Source organism: Micromesistius poutassou (genome assembly GCF_964030765.1).
Source record: "Micromesistius poutassou genome assembly, chromosome: 3".
In the NCBI taxonomy this organism is placed as follows: Eukaryota; Metazoa; Chordata; class Actinopteri; order Gadiformes; family Gadidae; genus Micromesistius; species Micromesistius poutassou.
Window position 1 is genome coordinate 16,943,368 of NC_140273.1, and position 23,976 is coordinate 16,967,343.

General features: G+C 45.4%; 1 protein-coding gene across 1 annotated transcript in view; it reads right to left on the reverse strand.

Moving 5' to 3' along the window:
* Positions 1 to 659: 659 nt before the first annotated feature.
* Positions 660 to 23,976, reverse strand: part of LOC311340092 (NACHT, LRR and PYD domains-containing protein 3-like) — a 69,090-nt gene continuing 45,773 nt past the window's right edge. The window contains 7 exon segments of the mRNA XM_084464956.1: positions 660 to 960; positions 962 to 1,488; positions 2,293 to 2,339; positions 2,527 to 2,700; positions 5,360 to 5,533; positions 12,248 to 12,421; positions 17,433 to 19,212. Coding sequence (XP_084321082.1) covers positions 937 to 960; positions 962 to 1,488; positions 2,293 to 2,339; positions 2,527 to 2,700; positions 5,360 to 5,533; positions 12,248 to 12,421; positions 17,433 to 19,212 — 2,900 coding nt within the window. The 3' untranslated portion in view covers positions 660 to 936.

The window sequence follows — 23,976 nt, forward strand, 5'->3', positions numbered from 1 at the left end:
GAGACTAAAACATTTGTTTTATTTATAATTTCTGATTAATATATTATTATTCTTAAGGCTCTTATGTAACATTATTTAGTAATAAAAGGAGAATGATGATGGGCTGAACACACGAGAACATTCAGTTGATCCACTGAGTTGTTTATTATCATTATGCTTCATGAACAAATACAACAGAAAAATGGTCCCTTACATGTACACAATAAACACAAGGACTGAAACAATAGAAGCTGCAGACTTTACTAATCATAAACAGGTGTGCACGTATCTTTAATAACTGAACATGTTCTGCGGCCGTTTGGTTCCCAACAGAACAAAAGGAATCAAGATTCAGTTTAAAGTCATTTACAACATGCAACATTATCCCATAGACCTCTTGGTTATTATGAATGAAATATAAAATCTGATTAGGACAACAATGATGATATCATAGTCCATAGAACAAACATGTTTATGTCTGAAAATTACAAATATATAGTTGCATAAAAAAACATGTGATTTACCATCAATAGGTATTTAATATACATTTCAAAGGGAGAGGAGGAGGAGGGGGAGAGGGAGACGGGGGGAGGAGGAGACGGGGGGGAGGAGGAGAGGGAGACGGGGGGGAGGAGGGGGAGAGGGAGACAGGGGGGGGGGGGAGAGGGAGACAGGGGGGGGGAGAGGGAGACGGGGGGAGGGGGAGGGGGAGACGGGGGGGAGGGAAAGATGCGAGAGAAAGAGAGCGAGACAGAGACTATAACTGCCCTAGAGACACTGACGCAAAAGCAGTGTGTGTGTGTGTGTGTGTGCGTTTCTGTGTGTGTGTGTGTGTGTGTGTGTGTGTGTGTGTGTGTGTGTGTGTGTGTGTGTGTGTATGTATGTATATGTGTGTGTGTGTGTGTCCGTCCCGGCCGTCCTTTTTTTTTTTCCTACACAGAGAGAGAGAGAGAGAGACTATAACTTACACAGAGACAGTGAGGCACCCCCCCCCCCATACCCAAAACCCGGGGAGGAGGTCCTCCTGGGTGAAGGAGGTCCTGAAGGTGTGGATGTGTGTCAGTGTGTCTGAGGACCCTCCTCCACCTGGGGACACTCTGTAGAAGGACAGAGTGCCAGCAGGCCGGTCCAGATACACTCCTACTCTGGTAGAGCCAGCGGGGGGGAGACGTATGGCTGTCTGTCTATCGTTGTACCAGGCAGAGTAACGACCATCATAACAATCAAGCCTCCAGGACTCGTTCCCTCCAAGCCTGCTGTCATAACCCTCTCCTCTCCTTGTGATTCCTCTGTATGTCACTGCTATACCAACAAATCCTTTCCTCTCTACCTCCCAGTAACAGCGGCCAGTCAGAGCCTCTCTACACAACACCTGGGACCAGAAGTCAAATCTCTCTGGGTGATCCGGATACGACTGGTCCTCTCTGACCAGCGTCACCTTTCTGTTGTCCTCAGACAGAGAGAGGTCTCTGTAGGCTGTGTTTGGGTCCAGTGTGAGTTCACAGGCATCTGACGGAGAACAAGACATGATGAGCTACTGAACCCTTCTGCATCTTCATCATCACCATCATCATCATCATCATCATCATCTTCATCATCATCATCATCATCATCATCATCTTCATCATCTTCATCATCATCATCATCATCATCACTAGTACTGTTCTTCCTGTTTCACGTTCATCTTCTCTACAAAAATGAACATAGAAAGACTAAATAATATCAGATGATAGCTACTATAGTGGACTAGTGTGCTATAGCTTTAGAAATAGTAGTGCATATTGTTTATAAGATGTTTTAAGTTAAACGTAAATGTAAATCCCATGTGTGTGTGAGTGGTTGTCCCAGTCAAAACAATGAAAAATGTATACACTGAATCTACTCCCGCAAAATGTACACAACATACACATATTATACATCAAAACGTTCATCATGATGAGCTGATTAATCCTCTGTAATATCTAAGCTATAGTCTACATACTACATACTATATTCGACTTTGAAAGGTTCCAATACACATCCATTGTGATCCACCTGTGTAAACAACAGACTGAACCAGCTGAGCTCACATACAGGCTGGAAACTAACTGTTGGTACCATAGACCTGGTTCATACATACAGTACATAGACATGTACACATACGTACACACACCTACACAAACATACTAGACACACATCAACACAGGCAAACATAGCTACACATACGGATACACAAGTCCACATGTGAATGAGCGGACGTCACCTCCTGCTGTGTGGATGGACTTTCCATCCCAATAGTGAGTGTGTGTTGTGATGAATCAAACAGACACTTACACTTCTTTAGAGCTGGTTTCAGCCTCCACACTCCACCGTGCTCCACACTGGGGGGGAAACAAAGTGAGAGCAGCATGTTGAAACATTCACCTTCATCATCTGCTGTCTCATCACTTTCTACACAACATACAGTGTTACAGAGTTACAGCTGCCTTTTCAAACCACTTCATCTAGCAGCGGCTTGAATCCCTGTAGGATACTTTGTCCCTGAGTGGTGAGCTGTCCTCTCCATACCTGAGAGTGTCCAGTCTCCAGCGTGGATCCTCCAGTCCAGCAGAGAGCAGCGCAGCTCCAGAGTCTCCTGGGTGATTGTAGCTCAGGTCCAGCTCTCTCAGATGGGAGGGGTTGGAGCTCAGAGCTGAGGCTAGAGAAGCACAGCCTTCCTGTGTGACCAGGCAGCCAGACAACCTGCACACACACACACACACACACACACACACACACACACACACACACACACACGTGTGTGAACTATTACTTTTCTGGAGGTAAATATTTTCAACGTCCTCTGATGTGGAACTTAACTGTTTGATCATTAAATCTGTAAAGTTTTAGAGTAGAGTAAAAAAACAACAAAGGGTAAAGGGGTGCAAATTTTTTACCATCTTTCACCTCAAACCTAAAATGCAAACAAATTTTAGTGGAACTTCAATGGGGAATAAAGACTTCATTTTTCAGTGACCCAGGAGGTGCTGGAACATGTTCCGGCGTGTTCCGGCTCAAATGAAGCACTGCCCCCTATGCATTCAAAACATTAACTTAAACCTTTTTAAAGTGAGTGAATCTGTTCTGTAACATATTTCAGCCATAATATTCTCCCATAGCCACAATACTGAGTAGGCATAACATGAGCCTTAAGACTGCTGCACAACCAGGGGGCGGGCTTTTAAAGCCACAGAACACGCCCACCTTTACCTTCTTATTTAACTCAGACTCCGCCATTTTAGGTCAGAATCTCTTGGGCGGCGTATCGATTAGATGTAAAGCTTAGAGACGCTCCACGCGTGTTATATACGATCCCTCTCCTTTTGTTTCATAGACGATAGACAATAGACCAATAACCTTAACCAAATAAAGTGAGTTAAAAGCGATCCTGTCTCGGCGGCCTTTCCTGGACCAAAATATCATAACAGTTCACATGAATGGACACAGATGGATGGTAGGCAGTAGCGGTTCTACATTGAATTACACCCCGGGCGAGACCCCCTCCGAGCGCCCCCACCCCCCCCCTCTCAATTGCAAGAAATTCGAGGTGTGCCTGACTTGAGCCACTCATTCCATTAGAGTGTTGCTCTGTACCGGGCCGTCCATATGGGCAGATGGGGCGGCGAACTACTTGTAAAGGCATGCTCCCAAAAAGATAGTTTGTAAATCATTGCTCCAAGTCTATTTTTAATAACGTGATCGTCACATTAACTATCTATAGTCTCTGTAGGCTTTCAGACTATTGTTGGTCTGTTGACATCACGTTTTGGATGATGGTGGACGTGGTGGGCGGCGGTTCTAGCTGAGTTTAATGTCTCATGTTGGGGCAGCTCAGCAACCGCGTTCCTCCGTATGTTGATCACATAACCCTGCAGGCTGCAATAAGGATTTCAATCTGTAACAGTGGACCCCCGCTCCCCCCCTTGTCCGTTATGGAGACCCAGAGGTGAACTGTCCCCCCCCCTCCCCTTTCCCCTTCTCACTAGTGGTGGATTTCATGATTCGTTTGAATGAATCAGTTCACGTCTGTCAGTTCGCCAAGAAGAGTCGTTCGTTCGTTCATTCGTTCGCATTTCCGGTAGCGGTGAATCATGACGTTCAAACGAATCGCGAATGCACGTTCTCAGCCGAGTCGGTCAGACTCGGCTCCTCCCTCGTTCTCATTCTCGATCGTTCAATGGTGCAAACGGTCATCAATCAACACAACATTAGCTAAGTTCCTTTTAGCTGAGGAGTGTTTCATGTTCGGAATCAGGATGTTGTTGCCCGGCTGACTCTCGTGACTTCTCAGTCCTCGAGTCTTCACCGCTAAACACAGTCAGTGAACGAACGGCGACTTGCGAGTCAGCGCGACTCAGCGACTAGTGGGTGGAGCTGGGAGTCGAGCCTCGGAGAACGAACGAGACGAACGAGACGACGACGAACGAGAGCGGCGAATCAGGTCGGTTCGTTTGTTTTAAAGAGTCGTTCGTTCAAACTGATTTGTTCATGAACGAGCCACCACTACTTCTCATACAGCTTCTCTGACGGCACCTTCTCAGCGAGCAGGGCGCCTGCAGCCGGAGGGGGGCGCCAATATGCCAACTCCCCCCACAGTGATATGAGAGATAATAGAAAACGGGTGGCTTAAATCAAGCGATCTGATTGGTTCCCAACTGTTGTGTAATGAGCGTATACACACAGCTATGACGCCCATTCAGTTTATAGAGATCCGTATCACTCCACGCCTAACTTGAACCGTTGTTTATTTATATATAAAAGCAATAGCATAGTTCACTGAAGCATAAAAATATGTTGATTGATGGAGAGGGTGGAAATGTTGTAAAGCAATAGGCACACGGTCGGCAATTTAGCCTACTATCGAGTTCGAGTGAACTCGATAGAAGGCTAAATTGCCGGTGAACCAAGCTACCGTCTGTAGCCTAGCCTTCTCTCTGAAGGACGCTACAGTGTGTTGCATAGCAACCGCCGTACACTTTGCCGGCAGCCGGGAGGGACTACTTTTTTGTATTCGTTAAAAAAAATGCTTTTCCGACTTTCTAGCTTTTTCAAAATTGAGGGTGTCTATGACTTTAATTTCGCCATATTTACGTAACCGTTTTATAAAAGCAATAGATCACTTCAGTCAGTGATATACGGTCATTATACCACAGTTAAGGGGCGTTGTCCGTCCCGACGCGCAGCGGAGGGGCGGCGACCCCCTTCGACCCCCTCCACAGCCTGTCGTGATCTATTGCTTAAATAGAAAACCGCTTCGCGGCACGGATGATTTTTTTTTTCTTGTGTGCTCGTGCACATGTGTCATCCCGCCCTCTGTCCCTCCCCCCCCTCTGTAAGTGTTTGACCATTGAGTAAAACTGACCTGAGAGTTTCCAGTGTACAGTGTGGACTCCCCAGTCCAGCAGAGAGCAGCTTCACTCCTGAATCCTGCAGATCATTGGTACTCAGGTCCAGCTCTCTCAGACTAGAGGAGTTGGAGCTGAGAACTGAGGCCAGAGCTTCACAGCATCTCTCTGACAGATGACAGCAATCCAGCCTTCACACACAATAAACACAACATGTTAGGAACTGGGATTAAAATATCTTACATCTTTTACTGTTAACATAAAAGGATGTGTTAAAACTATAATTAGAGATGTTTTATTAATTAAATCTGTTATGACCACATGGCTCAAGCATGGCATAACAAATTGGGAGACACGCAGTGACAAGTTCTTGGTATATTTATTTAAGAATAAAAGGCCCTAACAAGGAAATTAAGTATCAGTGTAGATGGCAGCTTAACTATGTGTAATGTGTTATGGACTGGTGTAATGAGAATGTACAACAAAACCAAAATAAAGACGATGAGGTTGGCGGCAGCAGCTTCTGTCACCCAGGCAGCCAGCGACCGACAGGCTGGATGTCTTCCTCCTTTTATAGGCCAATCAGGGCAATCAGGTCAATCAGTTGCACCTGCTGCAGAAAGGGAAGAGCCAAATGGCCCAAGTAGTGAAGCAGCGCCTCCCCCACCACATCAGGGGAAGGACACCTTCCCTGATCGCCATGGTATGCGTTACCAGGGGGACGTAACACCCTCCCCCTTAAAACAGAGGCCCAACATACGTATGTGGCCTCTGTAAACAAGGCTGCGGCAACAAAGAAATTAAACAATGTTAATGTCAAAGGGAGGAAAGGCAAAATGTTAAATGGGATCGGTCAGGGAAAACGGGAACTGGTTTACTTGAACCCTTCTGGCGCCCGCGACAGCGCATCGGCTATTACGTTGTCCACGCCACGAATGTGTTTGATGCTCAAGTTATAGGGCTGTAAAAAGAGTGTCCACCTCATTAACCGCTGGCTTGGACTCTGCAGAGAGTGGAGGAAGGTTAGAGGGTTATGGTCTGAATACACAACCACCGGATGGACCCCACCTCCCACGTACACATCAAAATGCTGCAGAGCCCACACCAACGCCAGCGCCTCCTTCTCTATTGTAGAGTAGTTCAGTTGATGACGGTTGAACTTCTTAGAAAAGAAGCTGACCGGTCTAACCACTCCCTGATCATCACTCTGCATCAGGACACCCCCAGCCCCAACCTGACTGGCGTCCACCTGCAACTGGAATGGCTGATCTAGGTGAGGCGCTGCCAGGACAGGAGCTGTACTCAACAGCATCTTCACTTGGCCAAAAGCCTGCTGACAGGCCAGAGACCATTCAAACTTGACCTTCTGCTGTAGTAGGCCGGTCAATGGGGCGACCACTGAAGAAAAATTAGGGCAAAAACTTCTATAGTAGCCAACCATACCCAAAAATCGTCTAAGCTCAGTCTTGGAGACAGGCGGTGGAAACTTGTCGATAGCACGGACTTTGGCCCTTACTGGCTTGACCTGTCCTTGTCCCACAACCTTCCCCAGGTACGCAACAGTGGCCCTATATAATATATACTAGTCAATACATTAGATCCTTATGTTTATTCAACATTTTTGTAGTGTTTGAGACTCGTTCTGTATATTCATTTCACTTTTTAACCATAAGCCTTTTTCACATATGGCCTCCGTCTTTTCTCTGCATTTGTGGATCAGGAGGTTCGACCGTGAGGGTCATTCACACTTATTCACACTTGACGCCCGATATGCGGACATCGGTGTCGCTCAGACATCAGTAGAATCTCCGGCTGGTTTAGGGGGGTGGGCTTGCAAGGGGCGGGATATGACGTAAGGTCTTGGTTTGTTTTGGTTTGACTGCAGACAGCGCAGAGGCAGAACGGGCAGAACTCATCGCGATCATCTTAAATGTTGCTGCAGCGATGCATCATATATTCCGTTGCATCCACAACATCAGCATCGATCGATGAAAGATTGGAGCATGAGTTAGAGACAAATAGAAGAAACGGCAAACAAGAAAGGCGTCGTGAACGACTGCATCACCGGAGGAAGAGAGCGTCTTTTTTGGCTTCATTTCACATCTAACAAACACTGGGACAAATGTAGTTGATTTCTGTGTTTAACTGAGAAAACAGGGAGTGGGAGGACAGGACCCTATAATGTTCAGCTAACTGTTGTCAATAACAATTGTTACGAGAGTTAGCGTATGTGTGTGCGTGAGAATGGCAGTGTGTGTGTGTGTGTGTGTGTGTGTGTGTGCGTGTGTGTGGGTGTATGAGTGGACGAGCGAGGAGAGCGAGCGGTAGCGTGTGTTAGTTTAGTGAAGTAATGAACATTGCCAGTCAAAGTGAAGGGTGTTACCCCCGAGAGAACATCGGCCCTGGAGGGAACGTCTCCCCTGTGCTCCTCGACTACGGTCTGGGAGCCGACAGCAGGAAAGGTGTAACATAAAAATAAAAAATACATTTTCTATATACGCGTGAAGCTGTGAACTCATGTATCGTAATTTATTGTATGATGTTGTAACTGAGGGTTACGATAAGACCTATCATTTAGCGTTCACCACTCAACTGGTGTGAAATGCCCACATTCTACTGCTCACTCACATATAAGGTAATTAACATTTCCGCCGGCTAAAATACTACCTGAGGGGTAGTCTTTTATCAGGAGGTCCAACGTCAGGATAAGTCATTCACATATACGGCCCGTCGGGAGAATAGCGGGAGAATAGACGGTTGTACGTCCATATGTGAAAGCAGCTATAGTATTATGTACTTTATGTATATACATGTTCTAGTACATCTACAGAGATGTTTGGTATATTAGGTTACAACCAGCGGCGGTGCAAGGGGGGGGGCTAGCGGGGGCTTAGTCTCCCCCTGAAACAGGCTGAGCCCCCCCCAAGCCCCCCCTCCCAAAACCACAGTCGTTTGGTTATGACTAATATTTATGGTCAAAAGATGTTTTTAATAATAATGTGGCGAGCAGCACGGGAACGACCAGACGGGAGCCCAAGGTGAGAGAGTTTACAATAATAATACCCTATATATATATATATATATATATATATATAATTATATGAAGACATCAAACTGACTTATATGTTACAAAACTGAACTATGAAATCATATTTTTCATTTGCGTAAGTGATGACCATTGCTGCTTGTTGAGTGATTTGATTGGTTGATTCGTATCATATTGTAGTGTGTAGTAGGGTTAGTTATGGTTACACAATATAACGTTGTGTATATTGAGATGTTATAAGTTAACCTCAAAAGATGTTTCCTATGTTATCATAACTTTTATATTCTACTATTATGTATGTTTTCGTTGTCCCTCTCCTCCTCCCCCCTCTCCCTCTGTCCCTCCCCCCCTCCCCCCTCTGTCCCTCCCCCCTCTGTCCCTCTCCTCCTCCCCCCCTCTGTCCCTCCCCCTCCATCCCTTTCCCCCCTCTGTCCCTCTCCCCCCTCTGTCCCTCCCTCTCCTCCCTTTGTCCCTCTCCTCCTCTCCCCCCTCTGTCCCTGTCCCCCTCTCCTCCTCCCCCCCCTCCCCCCTCTCCCCTCTGTCCCTCTCCTCCTCCCCCCCTCTGTCCCTCCCCCTCCATCCCTCTCCCCCCTCTGTCCCTCTCCCCCCCTCTGTCCCTCCCTCTCCCCCCTCTGTCCCTCCCCCCCTCTGTCCCTCCCCCCCTCTCCCCCCCCTGTGTCCCTCCCCCCCTCTGTCCCTCCCCCCCTCTCCCCCCTTTTGTCTTACCCTAAAAATTCACCTCAAACCTAAAATGCAAACACTAGATTTTAGTGGAACTTCAACGGGGAATAAAGACTAACTAGACAGAAAACCACACTCAACACACAAACAGTAATTTTTTTTTTTCATTTAGGCGATTCATTTTTCAGTGACCCAGGACCCATATTTCAGTGACCCCCCTCCCCCCTCTGTCCCTCTCCTCCTCCCCCCCTCTGTCCCTCCCCCTCCATCCCTCTCCCCCCTCTGTCCCTCTCCCCCCCTCTGTCCCTCCCTCTCCCCCCTCCGTCCCTCCCCCCCTCTCCACCCTCTGTCCCTCCCCCCCTCTCCCCCCCCTGTGTCCCTCCCCCCCTCTGTCCCTCCCCCCCTCTCCCCCCTTTTGTCTTACCCTAAAAATTCACCTCAAACCTAAAATGCAAACACTAGATTTTAGTGGAACTTCAACGGGGAATAAAGACTAACTAGACAGAAAACCACACTCAACACACAAACAGTAATTTTTTTTTTTCATTTAGGCGATTCATTTTTCAGTGACCCAGGAGGTGCTGGAAAAATGTTCTGGCGTGTTCCGGCTCAAATGAAGCACTGCCCCCTATGCATTCAAAACATTAACTTAAACCTTTTTAAAGTGAGTGAATCTGTTCACATGAATGGACACAGATGGATGGTAGGCAGTAGTGGTTCTACACTGAATTACACCCCGGGTGAGACCCCCTCCGAGCGCCCCCCCCCCCCCCCTCTCAATTGCAAGAAATTCGAGGTGTGCCTGACTTGAGCCACTCATTCCATTAGAGTGTTGCTCTGTACCGGGCCGTCCATATGGGCAGGAGGGGCGGTGAACTACTTGTAAAAGCATGCTCCCAAAAAGATAGTTTGTAAATCATTGCTCCAAGTCTATTTTTAATAACGTGATCGTCACATTAACTATCTATAGCAGGGGTTCCCAAACTTCAGAGTGCCATGGCCCACTTTAAAATCTGAAAATCTCTCGCGGCCCACCCAACAACTCTGATCAACACACAAGACGAATTATTTCTTCTTTTTATTTCATGAACAGTATGGATACACTGGATATGAGTGACATTATGTCACCTGCATCTTACCTAATGTAGGAAATTAACAAAAAGCGAACTGTCAGGGCCGTATCCTGACTGTTTGACATTGAACAAAAAGCGTAGGCATATACATAAAAAAGCAGCCAAATAACAACATGAAGGAGAAAAAAACAGAACATTATTTGAACGCTGAATCAGACCAATACTTGAATTTCTTACAACGCATGCATGTGTTGTACCCTTAAAAAGGGGAATAGTAGCGGGAGAAAGATTTAAAAAACACACACACGCAACTCTCCTTCACTCGTCTATTTGAATGAGGAAGAGGAGCGCGAGGAGCCCCGAGGCATTAGCAACAGATCGACGAATCAAACGATCGACGAATATTATTGTTACCATGGTAACAAGAAGAATAGAAGAATAATAAAGAATAAGAATAAAACATAATTTAAATTAAAATATTTAACCATAAATATTTAATGGTTACTCAAAACTTAATTACAAAATAGAAAATGACCTCTCGCGGCCCACCTGCAGTACCTTCGCGGCCCCCTGGTGGGCCGCGGCCCACACTTTGGGAATCACTGATCTATAGTCTCTGTAGGCTTTCAGACTATTGTTGGTCTGTTGACATCACGTTTTGGATGATGGTGGACGTGGTGGGCGGCGGTTCTAGCTGAGTTTAACGTCTCATGTTGGGGCAGCTCAGCGACCGCGTTCCTCCGTATGTTGATCACATAACCCTGCAGGCTGCAGGGTTTTAATCTGCTAACAGTGGACCCCCGTCCCCCCCTTGTCCATTATGGAGACCCAGAGGTGAACTGTCCACCCCCCTCCCCTTTCCCCTTCTCACTAGTGGTGGATTTCATGATTCGTTTGAATGAATCAGTTTGCGTCGGTCAGTTCGCCAAGAAGAGTCGTTCGTTCGTTCGTTCGTTCGTTCGTTCGCATTTCCGGTAGCGGTGAATCATGACTCTCAATCACTGAGTCGGTCAGACTCGGCTCCTCCCTCGTTCTCGTTCAAACGAATCACGATCGTTCAATGGTGCAAACGGTCATCAATCAACACAACATTAACTAAGTTCCTTTTAGCTGAGGAGTGTTTCATGTTCGGAATCGGGATGTTGTTGCCCGGCTGACTCTCGTGACTTCTCAGTCCTCGAGTCTTCACCGCTAAACACAGTCAGTGAACGAACGGCGACTCGCGAGTCAGCGCGACTCAGCGACTAGTGGGTGGAGCTGGGAGTCGAGCCTCGGAGAACGAACGAGACGAACAACGACGAACGAGAGCGGCGAATCAGGTCGGTTCGTTCATTTTAAAGAGTCGTTCGTTCAAACTGATTCGTTCGTGAACGAGCCACCACTACTTCTCATACAGCTTCTCTGACGGCACCTTCTCAGCAAGCAGGGCGCCTGCAGCCGGAGGGGGCGCCAATATGCCAACTCCCCCCACAGTGATATGAGAGATAATAGAAAACGGGTGGCTTAAATCAAGCGATCTCATTGGTTCCCAACTGTTGTATAATGAGCGTATACACACAGCTATGACGCCCATTCAGTTTACAGAGATCCGTATCACTCCACGCCTAACTTGAACTGTTGTTTATTTATATATAAAAGCAATAGCATAGCTCACTGAAGCCTAAAGATATGTTGACTGCTGGAGAGGGTGGAAATGTTGTAAAGCAATAGGCACACAGTGAGTGAACTCGATAGTAGGCTAAATTGCCGGCGAACCAAGCTACCAAGCTCGCTTTTTCAAAATTGAGGGTGTCTATGACTTTCATTTCGCCATACTTACGTAACCGTTTTATAAAAGCAATAGATAACTTCAGTCAGTGAAATGTTCTCATTACACCACAGATAAGGGGCGTTGTCCGTCCCGACGTGCAGCGGAGGGACGGACAACGCCCCTTAACTGTGGTATAATGAGAACATTTCACAGCCTGTCGTGATCTATTGCTTAAATAGAAAACCGCTTCACGGCACGGATGATTTTTTATTCTTATATGCTCGTGCACATGTGTCATCCCACCCTCTGTCCCTCCCCCCCCTCTGTAACTGTTTGACCATTGAGTAAAACTGACCTGAGAGTTTCCAGTGTACATTGTGGACTCCCCAGTCCAGCAGAGAGCAGCTTCACTCCTGAATCCTGCAGATCATTGGTACTCAGGTCCAGCTCTCTCAGACTAGAGGAGTTGGAGCTGAGAACTGAGGCCAGAGCTTCACAGCATCTCTCTGACAGATGACAGCCAACCAGCCTTCACACACAATAAACACAACATGTTAGGAACTGGGATTAAAATATCTTACATATTTTACTGTTAACATAAAAGGACGTGATAAAACTATAATTAGAGATGTTTTATTAATTAAATTGAATATATACTAGTCAATACATTAGATCCTTATGTTTATTCAACATTGGCTGTAAAATGTATAATATTAAAGAGTTTTTTGTACTGTTTGAGACTCGTTCTGTATATTAATTTCACTTTTTAATCATAAGCTGTTTTCACATTTGACCTCCGTCTTTTCTCTGCATTTGTGGATCAGGAGGTTTCGACTATGAGGGTCATTCACACTTATTCACACTTGATGTCTGATATGCGGACATCGGTGTCGCTCAGACATCAGTAGAATCTCCGGCTGGTTTAGGGGGCCTGGCTTGAAAGGGGCGGGACATGACGTAGGGTCTTGGTTTGTTTTGGTTTGACCGCAGACAGCGCGGAGGCAGAACGGGCAGAACTCATCACGATCATCTTAAATGTTGCTGCAGCGATGCATCATATATTCCGTTGCATCCACAACATCTGCATGATAGATGAAAGATTGGAGCATGAGTTAGAGACAAATAGAAGAAACGACAAACAAGAAAGGCGTCGTGAACGACTGCATTACCGGAGGAAGAGAACGTCTTTTTTGGCTTCATTTGACATCTAACAAACACTGGGACAAATGTAGTTGATTTCTGTGTTTAAGTGAGAAAACAGGGAGTGGAAGGACGGGACCCTATAATGTTCAGCTAACTGTTGTCAATAATAAGTGTTACGAGAGTTAGCGTATGTGTGTGCGTGAGAATGGCAGTGTGTGTGTGTGTGGGTGTGTGTGTGTGAGTGGACGAGCGAGGAGGGCGAGCAGTAGCGTGTGTTAGTTTAGTGAAGTAATGAACACTAATGACATTGCCAGTCAAAGTGAAGGGTGTTACCCCCGAGAGAACATCGGCCCTGGAGGGAACGTCTCCCCTGTGCTCCTCGACTACGGTCTGGGAGCCGACAGCAGGAAAGGTGTAACATAAAAATAAATAAACATTTTCTATATACGCGTGCAGCTGTGAACTCATGTATTGTAATTTATTGTATGATGTTGTACTTGAGGGTTACGATAAGACCTATCATTTAGCGTTCACCACGAATGACTCTGAAAAGCAGTGCCACATTAAAATATGTTTTAAACCATTCAGCGAACAAAAGGCAACAGGCTGATTATCGATTAGGGTGCGGGTGCCACTCAATGACATGCAAACGTAGACCGAAGCGTCATCAACACGCCCACTCAACTGGTGTGAAATGCCAACATCCTACTGCTCACTCACATATAAGGTAATTAACATTTCCGCCAGCTAAAATACTACCTGAGGGGTAGTCTTTTATCAGGAGATCCAACGTCAGGATAAGTCATTCACATATACGGCCCGTCGGGAGAATAGCGGGAGAATAGACGGTTGTACGTCTAATACTAATACTATAGCTGCTTTTTGTACGTATGTGAAAGCAGCTATAGTATTATGTACTTTATGTATATACATGTTCTAGTACATCTACAGAGATGTTTGGTATATTAGGTTACAACCAGCGGCGGTGCAAGGGGGGGGGCTAGCGGGGGCTTAAGCTCACCCTGAAAAAGGCTGAGCCCCCCCCAAGCCCCCCCTCCCAAAACCACAGTCATTTATTAAGACTAATATTTATGGTCAAAATATGTTTTTAATAATAATGTGGCGAGCAGCACGGGAACGACCAGACGGGAGCCCAAGGTGAGAGAGTTTACAATAATAATACCCTATATATATATATATATATATATTATTATTATATGAAGACATCGAATTGACTTATATGTTACAAAACTGAACTATGAAATCATATTTTTCATTTGCTTAAGTGATGACCGTTGCTGCTTGTTGAGTGATTTGATTGGTTTATTCGTATCATATTGTAGTGTGTAGTAGGGTTAGTTATGGTTACACAATATAGCGTTGTGTATATTGAGATGTTAAAAGTTAACCTCAAAAGACGTTTTCTATGTTATCATAACTTCTATACTCTACTATTATGTATGTTTTCGTTGTCCCTCCCCGTCCCTTGTTTTTTTACAAACCGCGACAAGCGCCAAACCTATTTTTTGCCAAAATGCGATATCTCCGTCCACGTCGCGTGTGAGGCAGCGGGACAACGTCGCGGGCAGCGGGACCACGTCGGGGGGCCGAAATAGTTCACATTGCCGGACTAAGGAGAGCAGAGAGTGGCCCAGAATGTGGAGGTCTGGTGGAGGGCAGCGGGACCACGCAGCGTGTGAGGTGTAAATGCGTTGATGTGTGTGTAAATGCGGTTAGACGCTCCGCGGTTCGGGGGGGGGGGGCGGGGGGCTTGGGTAGAGGTGTTGCTGCACTGTCTACAGAGACAACACAGTGATATCAACATGAGGAGTTCTAACTAGAGAGACGGTGAAATCCACGAGCTGCTGACCATCATGGGAGAGAAGGAGATGCAGTCGCATTAAACAAAGACGTTGAAAGATAGCCTTCACTCAGACGTGAACTCATTCTTGCATGCGGGTGTCTTCATTCATAAAAAGGGTTAGGGTTTCATGCATTTGCATTTATTTGATTTATATTCATTTAGGCCTTTAGTATGAGATGAGTCCCTGATATCGTATGTTGGATATTCTCTTGTTAAAACTTAAACCATCATTGGATAAACAGTGTTTTTGGAAAATAATTGATGGATTTATAGCATTTTTGAAAAAAAAAAAATTGACTTTGAATTTATAATCAACAATATTGTTGTTTGATTTAAAAATCATTGTTCAACATGTCCAGACTGGGCCAACAAACCATTTTAAAAGGATAAATTGAATATTAACAAAATATGTGGGTCTAGGTAGAAAATGTCATTTTCCTGAAAACCATTCAAATGGATTTATAGCGTTTTGGAAAAGAGCTCCTCCTATATATATATATATATATATATATATATATATATATATATATATATATATATTAGGGCTGACCTATAAATCGTATTTTCATCGTCATCGCGATATGAACATGCGCGGTTAACACATCGCAAAAGATGCCTGAAACGCGATGAATAAGAAAAATCATTTTATTTACGCGCCATGCATTCACACTCAGCATGCGAACATTTGACCTATCAGATGGAGCCCTGGATACATGCGCCATGCATTCACACCATTTGGCCAATCAGATGAAGCCCCAGCTAGCCGTCGGCGGGAGCGTACCTATGTTCCCCGGGTTCTATGTTCCCCGGTCGCGACTATGTTTTTCGTAGGCGGAATCCGGAAAAAGTTCCGCCTCAAGCGCGGTTCTATGGCGCTGTTGCTATTATGACGGAGAGATAAATGAGCTTTGAGCTTTGATAAATGAGCTTTTTGAGAGTGGCATCTCCCATCCCCTTTAAGAGCCAGCGCATTTTGACTTGGCGAGTTGATATTTTGACAGCGCGTTTGCATTCTCCGCTGAGACAGATGCATGACCACGTGAATTTCAAACTTCAAATGGCTCAGTTTATGGCCAAATAATATACATAATTAACACATGAAATAGCGTTTTCTTCTCCAACGTCAGAAACACTGATTCGTCATGTAAATTGCGGCAAAGACAACTTAAAACATATGATATGCGGACGCGGTCCTCGATGGCCGCAACTGTGGGTCTATTTAATGATATGCGGCAATACATTAACAAACATCGTTTGTTACCAGTATTGTATACATTATCGTTATCGACTTGTGTTCTTAATATGCATGTGTCCCCCTGTTAATATACATCGCCATGGACTGCATTATGCGTTCCGTGTTTAATTTGCGTGTGTTTAGACAGATGGGCGCGCACACACACGCGCACCAAGCATCACCCGCATTCATTCATTCTTTTAAACACTCACTCGCGGTAAAACTGTTTTCTCACGATCAAATACTCATCAATCATAAAAGTAATGGGCTTGTACACGATGTCTGGGTCAAGAACATATGTGTTTGCTGTACGGTGTTTGCAGATGCATTGATTTAAAAGTAGGCCTACTACAACTTACCGCTGTATCAGCTGTTCTTTCCCAAATCATTTAACCAATCATTTACCCTAAAACTAGATTTTGTTTTGGAAGCCTGGAATATAGGCCTACTTTGCTCGAATGTAGTATTGTTATTGGGCTATTATTATTTTAACGCATGGCATAGCCTACTATACTTCATTCATGCAGCCCTATGGAAAAAAAAATGTTTCCACAATCCACACGCTATTTCTATGCAGTTTCACACATATTAATAATCTTTGACATCATAATATTTAAATCAGGTTAATAGTTTGCATGTTTGTGCTGTGTATAGCCTACGTGTGTGTAAGCGTAGGCTAGTTCCAACCTGCCATGGCACGTCAAAATAGCAACAACAACTGCGCTATCCGCTATATATATTTTTCCGTCAGTGGCGCAATTGCATTGGCGCATTTTTTAGATCACTAAAATAGCACCAAGTATAATTTGCGCCGGAACACGCCCCTGCTTTTCGCCGCACAAGTGTAGTGGTGCCTGGTTGCTGCGGGGGGAAATCAGCTTTGCGCCGGGTGCAAACTAGCAACGACACATGCGTCGGTGTAGAAAGTCAATTGCACCGGGCGCAAGATAGGGCCCTTCTTCTGTTTGGCGCACATGGCTAATTTGCATACGCGCACAGGACTGGCTGGCTCCGCTTGGCAAAAAATATAACATATTCGTGAATAAATGTTTATATAATGTTAATATTTTTTTTTTTGGACGAAATTTGAGACCTCCTTCAAATTTTGCTTTTGAGGCTTTCAGAGGGTCTCATGGGTTAATCGGAGGGGCCCAGTTTATTTATCGCAAGTCATATCGTCATCGCAATATTGAACAATGGTATCGCACATCGCAGATTTTCCTCATATCGTGCAGGCCTAATATATATATATATATATTGTGTTGTGTGTATTGTAATACATGTTATTAGTGAACTTACAGAGATGTTTTGGAGGCTTTGACCACTGGCAGCAGCCTCAGAAGACCCTTCTCTGAAGCAGAGTATTTCTTCAGGTCAAACACGTCCAGCTCCTCTTCTGATGACAGTAAGATGAAGACCAGAGCTGACCACTGAGCAGGAGAGAGAGATTCTGAGAGACTTCCTGATGTCAGGGACTGTTGGATCTCCTCCACTAGAGAACGGTCGTTCAGCTCATTCAGACAGTGGAACAGATTGATGCTTCTCTCTGGAGAGAGATTTCCATCTATCTTCCTCTTGATGTAAGTCACTGTTTCCTCATTGGTATTTGAGCCACTTCCTGTCTTTCCCAGCAGACCTCGTAGGAGAATCTGATTGGTCTCCAGAGAGAGGCCCAGGAGGAAGCGGAGGAACAAGTCCAGGTGTCCGTTCTCACTCTGTAAGGCCTTGTCCACAGCACTCTGGTAGAGGAGGAGGAGTTTATCTTTCCTGGAGGTTGGTTGTTCTTCTGAGAGCAGATTGACACCAGTGTGAATGAAGGACTGAAAGACATAAAGGGCAGCCAGAAACTCCTGGAGGCTCAGATGGACAAAGCAGAACACCTTGTCCTGGTACAGCCCACTCTCCTCTCTAAAGATCTGGGTGAACACTCCTGAGTACACTGAGGCTGCTGTGATATCGATGCCACACGCTGCCAGGTCTGCCTCGTAGAAGATCAGGTTGCCATTCTCCAGCTGGTTAAAAGCCAGTTTTCCCAGAGAAACAATGATCTCCTTGCTCTCTGAACTCCAGTCTGGATCTGTTTCAGATCTCCCACGGTACTTCCTGTCCCCCTGTATGGACTGAACCCTCAGGAAGTGGCTGTACATCTGAGTCACGGTCTTGGGCATCTCTTCTTCTCTCTGGGATGTTTTGAAGCAGTTCTCCAGAACTGTAGCAGTGATCCAACAGAAGACTGGGATGTGACACATGATGTGGAGGCTTCGTGATTTTTTGATGTGGGAGATGATCGTGCTGGCCAGCGTCTCCTCTCTGAATCTCTTCTTAAAGTACTCCTCCTTCTGTTGGTCGGTGAACCCTCTCACCTCTGTCACCATGTCAACACACTCAGCAGGGATCTGATTGGCTGCCGCAGGGCGTGTGGTTATCCAGATGTGAGCGGAGGGAAGCAGGTTGCCCCTGATGAGGTTTGTCAGCAGCACGTCCACCGAAGTGGACTTTGTGACATCAGTCCAGATCGGGTTCTGGAAGTCCAGAGGAAGTCGACACTCATCCAGACCATCCAAGATGAAGACAACTTGGAACCGGTGGAATCTGCAGATTCCTGCTTCTTTCATCTCATTAAAGAAGTGATAAAGAAGTTCCACCAAGCTAAACTCTTTGTCTTTCAGTAAATTCAGCTCTCTGAAAGTGAGGAGAAATGTGAAGTCTATGTTTTGGTTGGTTTTGCCTTCAGCCCAGTCCAGAGTGAACTTGTGTGTTAAGACGGTTTTACCAATGCCGGCCACTCCAGTTGTCATTATTGTCCTGATTGGTTGATCTTTTCCAGGTAAGGGTTTAAAGATGTCCTCACATCTGATTGGTGTTTCCTCCATGACTGGTCTCCTGGAAGCTGTTTCAATCAGTCTGACCTCATGTTCCTGGTTGACCTCTCCACTGCCTCTCTCTGTGATGAAGATCTCTGTGTAGAAGTCCTTCAGAGGTGTTGGCTGTCCTGCTTTAGCGATTCCCTCAGACAAATTGTTGAACTTCTTCTTCAAATGACACTTTATTTTACGTTGGCACTCGACAGCAGCAGATCCTAAATGAGAAAACAACAGAAGACATCAGTTAGTGGATGGTGACATCAGTGGAAATATTTCATGTATATTTCAATATTTCCTGTTAAATTATCAACATTGTGATATTTAGTTGTTTCATAACTTGTGGTCGGAGAAGCTGGTCATGACAAGGACCGCATGTTACAGATCAAAATGTTCAGGACTCATTCGATATTTTCACAGCAATATATATGGTCTAATGATAGTAGTAATGATGGTGAATCAGTCTAAAGTGACTTGTTATGCTGATATAACAAGATAGTTTTGCATCTATTCCACTGAGTTATTCTGCTGTTGATCTGCAGTATAATGTTTATAATAATGGAAACGATATAATGGAAAAATACCCCTAGAGTCAGCGAGAGCAGGGGCGGAAGATGACTCACCTGTGATGGACACGGTTAATGACCCTGGAACGAATTTGACTATGAGTAAGGAAAGCATGTCGGTGGAAGCCATTAGTTCAAATTTAACTGAGAAGAAGCTGCAGGTGTGTGTGTGTGGCTGGCAGAAGGTTACTACTATGAAGGGCCTAAGAATCCATCAAGGTAGAATGAAGTGCTTGGTAGAGGGAACACAGGGAACCCGCATTGATAGCTACTTCTTAAGAAGTGCATTGAGTCAGTCGGTTGAAGTCCAGCGACAGGAAGTAACCCACAGTTCGCAGGACATCAGCACCCCTGATGTTGTGGAGGTAGAGTCAAGCACTGAGGCAGAAAGGGAGGCCAGCCAACCAAAGAGGGAGAAGATGAGTGGCCATAGGCCTGGGATCAGGTGGCCAGGTGCAGCAGAAGGTAGGATTTGGGAAGATGTTAACAGCGATCTGGTTTGCATTTTGGGACGGCTTAAAGGGACTGCTGAAAGCAAGTTAGAGAAAATGGGGGACATTATCTACAGCTACGGTAAAGAAAGATTTGGGATTGTTGAGAAAAGGACGAAACGGCAACATGAGGTAGTCAAGTCTAGGCGCCAGCAAGAGATAGATAGACTCATCCAGGAGAGGAGGCAGCTTAAGAAGCAGTGGAGAAAAGCTACAGATGACGAGAAGGAAGGTATTGATTGTCTACAGGCAGATGTGAGGGAGCGGTTGGCAGTGCTAAGAAGAGCAGAAAATATTAGGAAAAATAGGAAGAAGAAGTCACGAGCTAGAGTAGCATTTTATAAAGATCCATTTAAATTTGTTAAGGCATTATTTGATAAGCAGAAGAGTGGTAGTCTCATGGAACCTAAGCAGAAGCTTGAGGAGTACTTGGAGGGAGTGCACAAAGACAGGGAGAGGTTCAGAGAGATGGTGCTTCCCGCTGATATCCCACCTATTGGTGAATTAAGTAGTCAGTGTGATGAAAGCCCACCAAGGTGGAAAGAGGTACAAGAAGTAATAAAACATGCAAAGGCCTCTTCAGCCCCGGGACCCAATGGAGTGCCCTACCGATTATATAAGAGCGCGCCGGATGTTTTAAGATTCCTATGGAAGCTAATGGGAATAGTTTGGAAAAAGCAGAGTATTCCCAAGGCGTGGCGTAGGGCTGGGGGAATATTTATTCCCAAAGAGAGGGACTCAGTTGAGATTAATCAGTTTAGACCAATTAGTCTACTGAATGTTGAAGGGAAGGTCTTCTTCAGTGTTGTGGCTCGGAGATTGACAAGTTATCTTGAAAAGAATAGACTAATTGATACCACGGTTCAGAAAGCTGGAATCCCTGGTTTCTCCGGATGCTTAGAGCATACCAGTATGATTTGGCACCAAATTCAGTTAGCGAAGCGCGAGAGGAGAGACCTGCATGTTGTATTTTTGGATTTGGCTAATGCCTTCGGGTCAGTACCACATAGTCTGTTATGGGAGGCCTTTGATTACTTTAGAATCCCAGGTAGCATTAAAAGCCTAGTTAAAGCTTATTTTCTGGATATTCAACTTTGTTTTAATACGGCAGAGTACACCACAGGGTGGCAACAGCTTGAGATAGGAATTATGGCGGGATGTACAATCTCCCCACTCGCCTTCACAATGGCGATGGAGGTTATTATCAGGGCCTCTAAGTGGGTAGTGGGTGGGGAGAAGTTGCAGGGAGGGCCACGCCTCCCCCCAATTAGGGCCTTTATGGACGACATGACAACCATGACGTCAACCGCTCCGTGCACCAGCAGGTTGCTGGATAAGTTAAATAGCAATCTGCAATGGGCTAGAATGAAGGTGAAGCCAAGTAAGTCTAGGAGTCTCTCAATCGTTAAAGGGAAGGTAGTAGATAAGAAGTTTGCTATAAATGAAGAGGTGATGCCTACAGTTTTGGAGAAGCCAGTGAAGAGTCTGGGAAGGTGGTATGATGCAAGCCTTAGTGATAAGGCACAGGTTGAAGGATTGAGGCAGGAAACTAGACAAGGTATTGCAAAGATAGACAAGTCAGGGCTGCCGGGTAAGCTTAAGTTGTGGTGTCTGCAGTTTGGTCTATTGCCCCGGCTAATGTGGCCATTGAATGTATGAAGTTCCTCTGTCAAAGGTAGAAAGGATGGAAAAAATGATCAACTCTTTTGTCAGAAAGTGGCTCGGAGTCCCACGCTGCCTAAGCAGTGTAGCCTTGTATGGGAAGGGCATTGTAGAGTTGCCCATATCTAATCTGACAGAAGAATTTAAATGTGCTAAGGTTAGACTGGAAATGACTCTTACTCAGTCCAAGGACCCAGTGGTGAGGAGGGTTGCACCCACAGTTAAAGCAGGGAGGAAATGGAAACCAAAACAAGCGGTCCAGCAAGCTCAATCAGCACTTAGGCATAGGGATATCATGGGCCATGTTCAGCATGGGCGGGGGGGCTTAGGGAGGGACGTAGGTAAACCCTCATGGGGTAAGGCTTCTGCAGGAGAAAGGAGGAAAATGGTAGTGGAGGAAGTACATAGACAGGAGGAGATTGTAAGATGTACTAAGGCAGTGTCACAGGCTAAACAAGGGCAGTGGGTGAATTGGGAGGGAGTGGAGAAGAAGAAGATAAAGTGGAGAGATCTATGGAGCATGGAGGCTAGCAGGATCAGATTTATGATAGGTGCCACTTATGATGTTCTCCCATCTCCCCAGAACTTAAATCAGTGGTTTGGTGAGGATGAGACATGCACACTATGTTCCTGTGTGTGCAGCCTCCGCCATATCCTATCAGGGTGCAAGGTAAGTCATAATCAGGTATTGAAATGTTTGGCAGAGGCTGTTGATGTTAAACGGAGAGAAGCTAATTCAGCAGCCGCTAGTAAAGAGGGTAGGCAAATTAACTTTGTGCGTCAGGGGGAAAAGGCTAGACCATTTAGAGGCAGGCATAGAGTCGGGCAGCTAAGTAATGGAGGAGCCTGGGAATTGAAGGCGGACCTTATTCAGCAGGTGGTTGTGCCTCCACACATCGTTAGCACTCGGCTAAGACCAGATATGCTATTGTGGTCAGACTCAGAGAAGATTGTTTATTTTATTGAGCTTACAGTTCCTTGGGAAGACAGAGTTGAAGTAGCCAATGAGCTTAAGAAAGCGAAGTATGCTGAGATGGCTGGAGAGGCAGCACAGCGAGGCTGGTCTACACGACTAAGACCTATTGAAGTCGGTGCACGGGGGTTCATGGCTAGATCTGCTATTAGCTTGCTGACTGAACTGGGTATTTGTGGACGAAGTCTGAGGCAGGCGGTTAGTAGCATGTCCGTGGCAGCAGAACGAGCAAGTGAATGGCTGTGGGTAAGGAGAAAACATACTTCCTGGGGTTACCAAGCTAAGGTAAGCTAGATGTGCTAACGTGTGCTATTGTGCTAACGTGTTTGTTTGGTCAGGGTTAGTGGTAGGGCTAGGGGTACGATGCAAGAGAGTGTTTAGATGCATTAAATGTGGCAATGTGGTGGCAGCATTGAGGGGGGTGAATCCAGGACGCTGGTTTCATTGTTAAGCCTTCAGGAGGTGTCGTGGGCCTAACTTAACGAAACATCTGTGAAAGACAGTGCCCACTTGATAACCCCAATGATATTCTGCTTACTGCATACTGCTGTATTTACTGCTGTTAGTTGGGCTAGTTGCCGTGTGTTTTTCACCTTTGGTTGGTAGCTTAGTAGCCAATGTGCTTATAAGGTTGGATTGGTCAGGGGGCATTGTCACTACCTGGAGCTTGCACTTAAACGGAGCCTGGGTCTGTTGAAGGTGGCATTGCTGTTTTTAGGCTATGATAGCCATAGGATAGGATAGGTATATTGTATTGTATATACCTTGTATTGTATTTATTTATTTATTTTTCTTTTCTTTTCACCTTTGGTTGGTAGTTTGGTAGCCAGCGTGCTTGTAAGGTTGGTTTGGACAGGGGCCTCTGAAAATGTGTTTTCCTTGGATTTTGGCACAAGGGATTATAACATCTGATCCTGTGTATTAATGAAATAGTTTAACATTCTTTAACCTGATACCCCCACGATAACCCTACATATCTGGATCAAACCATTTAACCTGATAGACCCACAATAACCCTACATATCTGGATCAAACCATTTAACCTGATAACCCCACAATAACCCTACATATCTGGATCAAACCATTTAACCTGATACCCCCACAATAACAACTACATATCTGGATCAAACCATTCAACCTGATACCCCCACAATAACCCTACATATCTGGATCAAACCATTTAACCTGATAGACCCACAATAACAACTACATATCTGGATCAAACCATTCAACCTGATACCCCACAATAACCCTACATATCTGGAACAAACCATTTAACCTGATACCCCA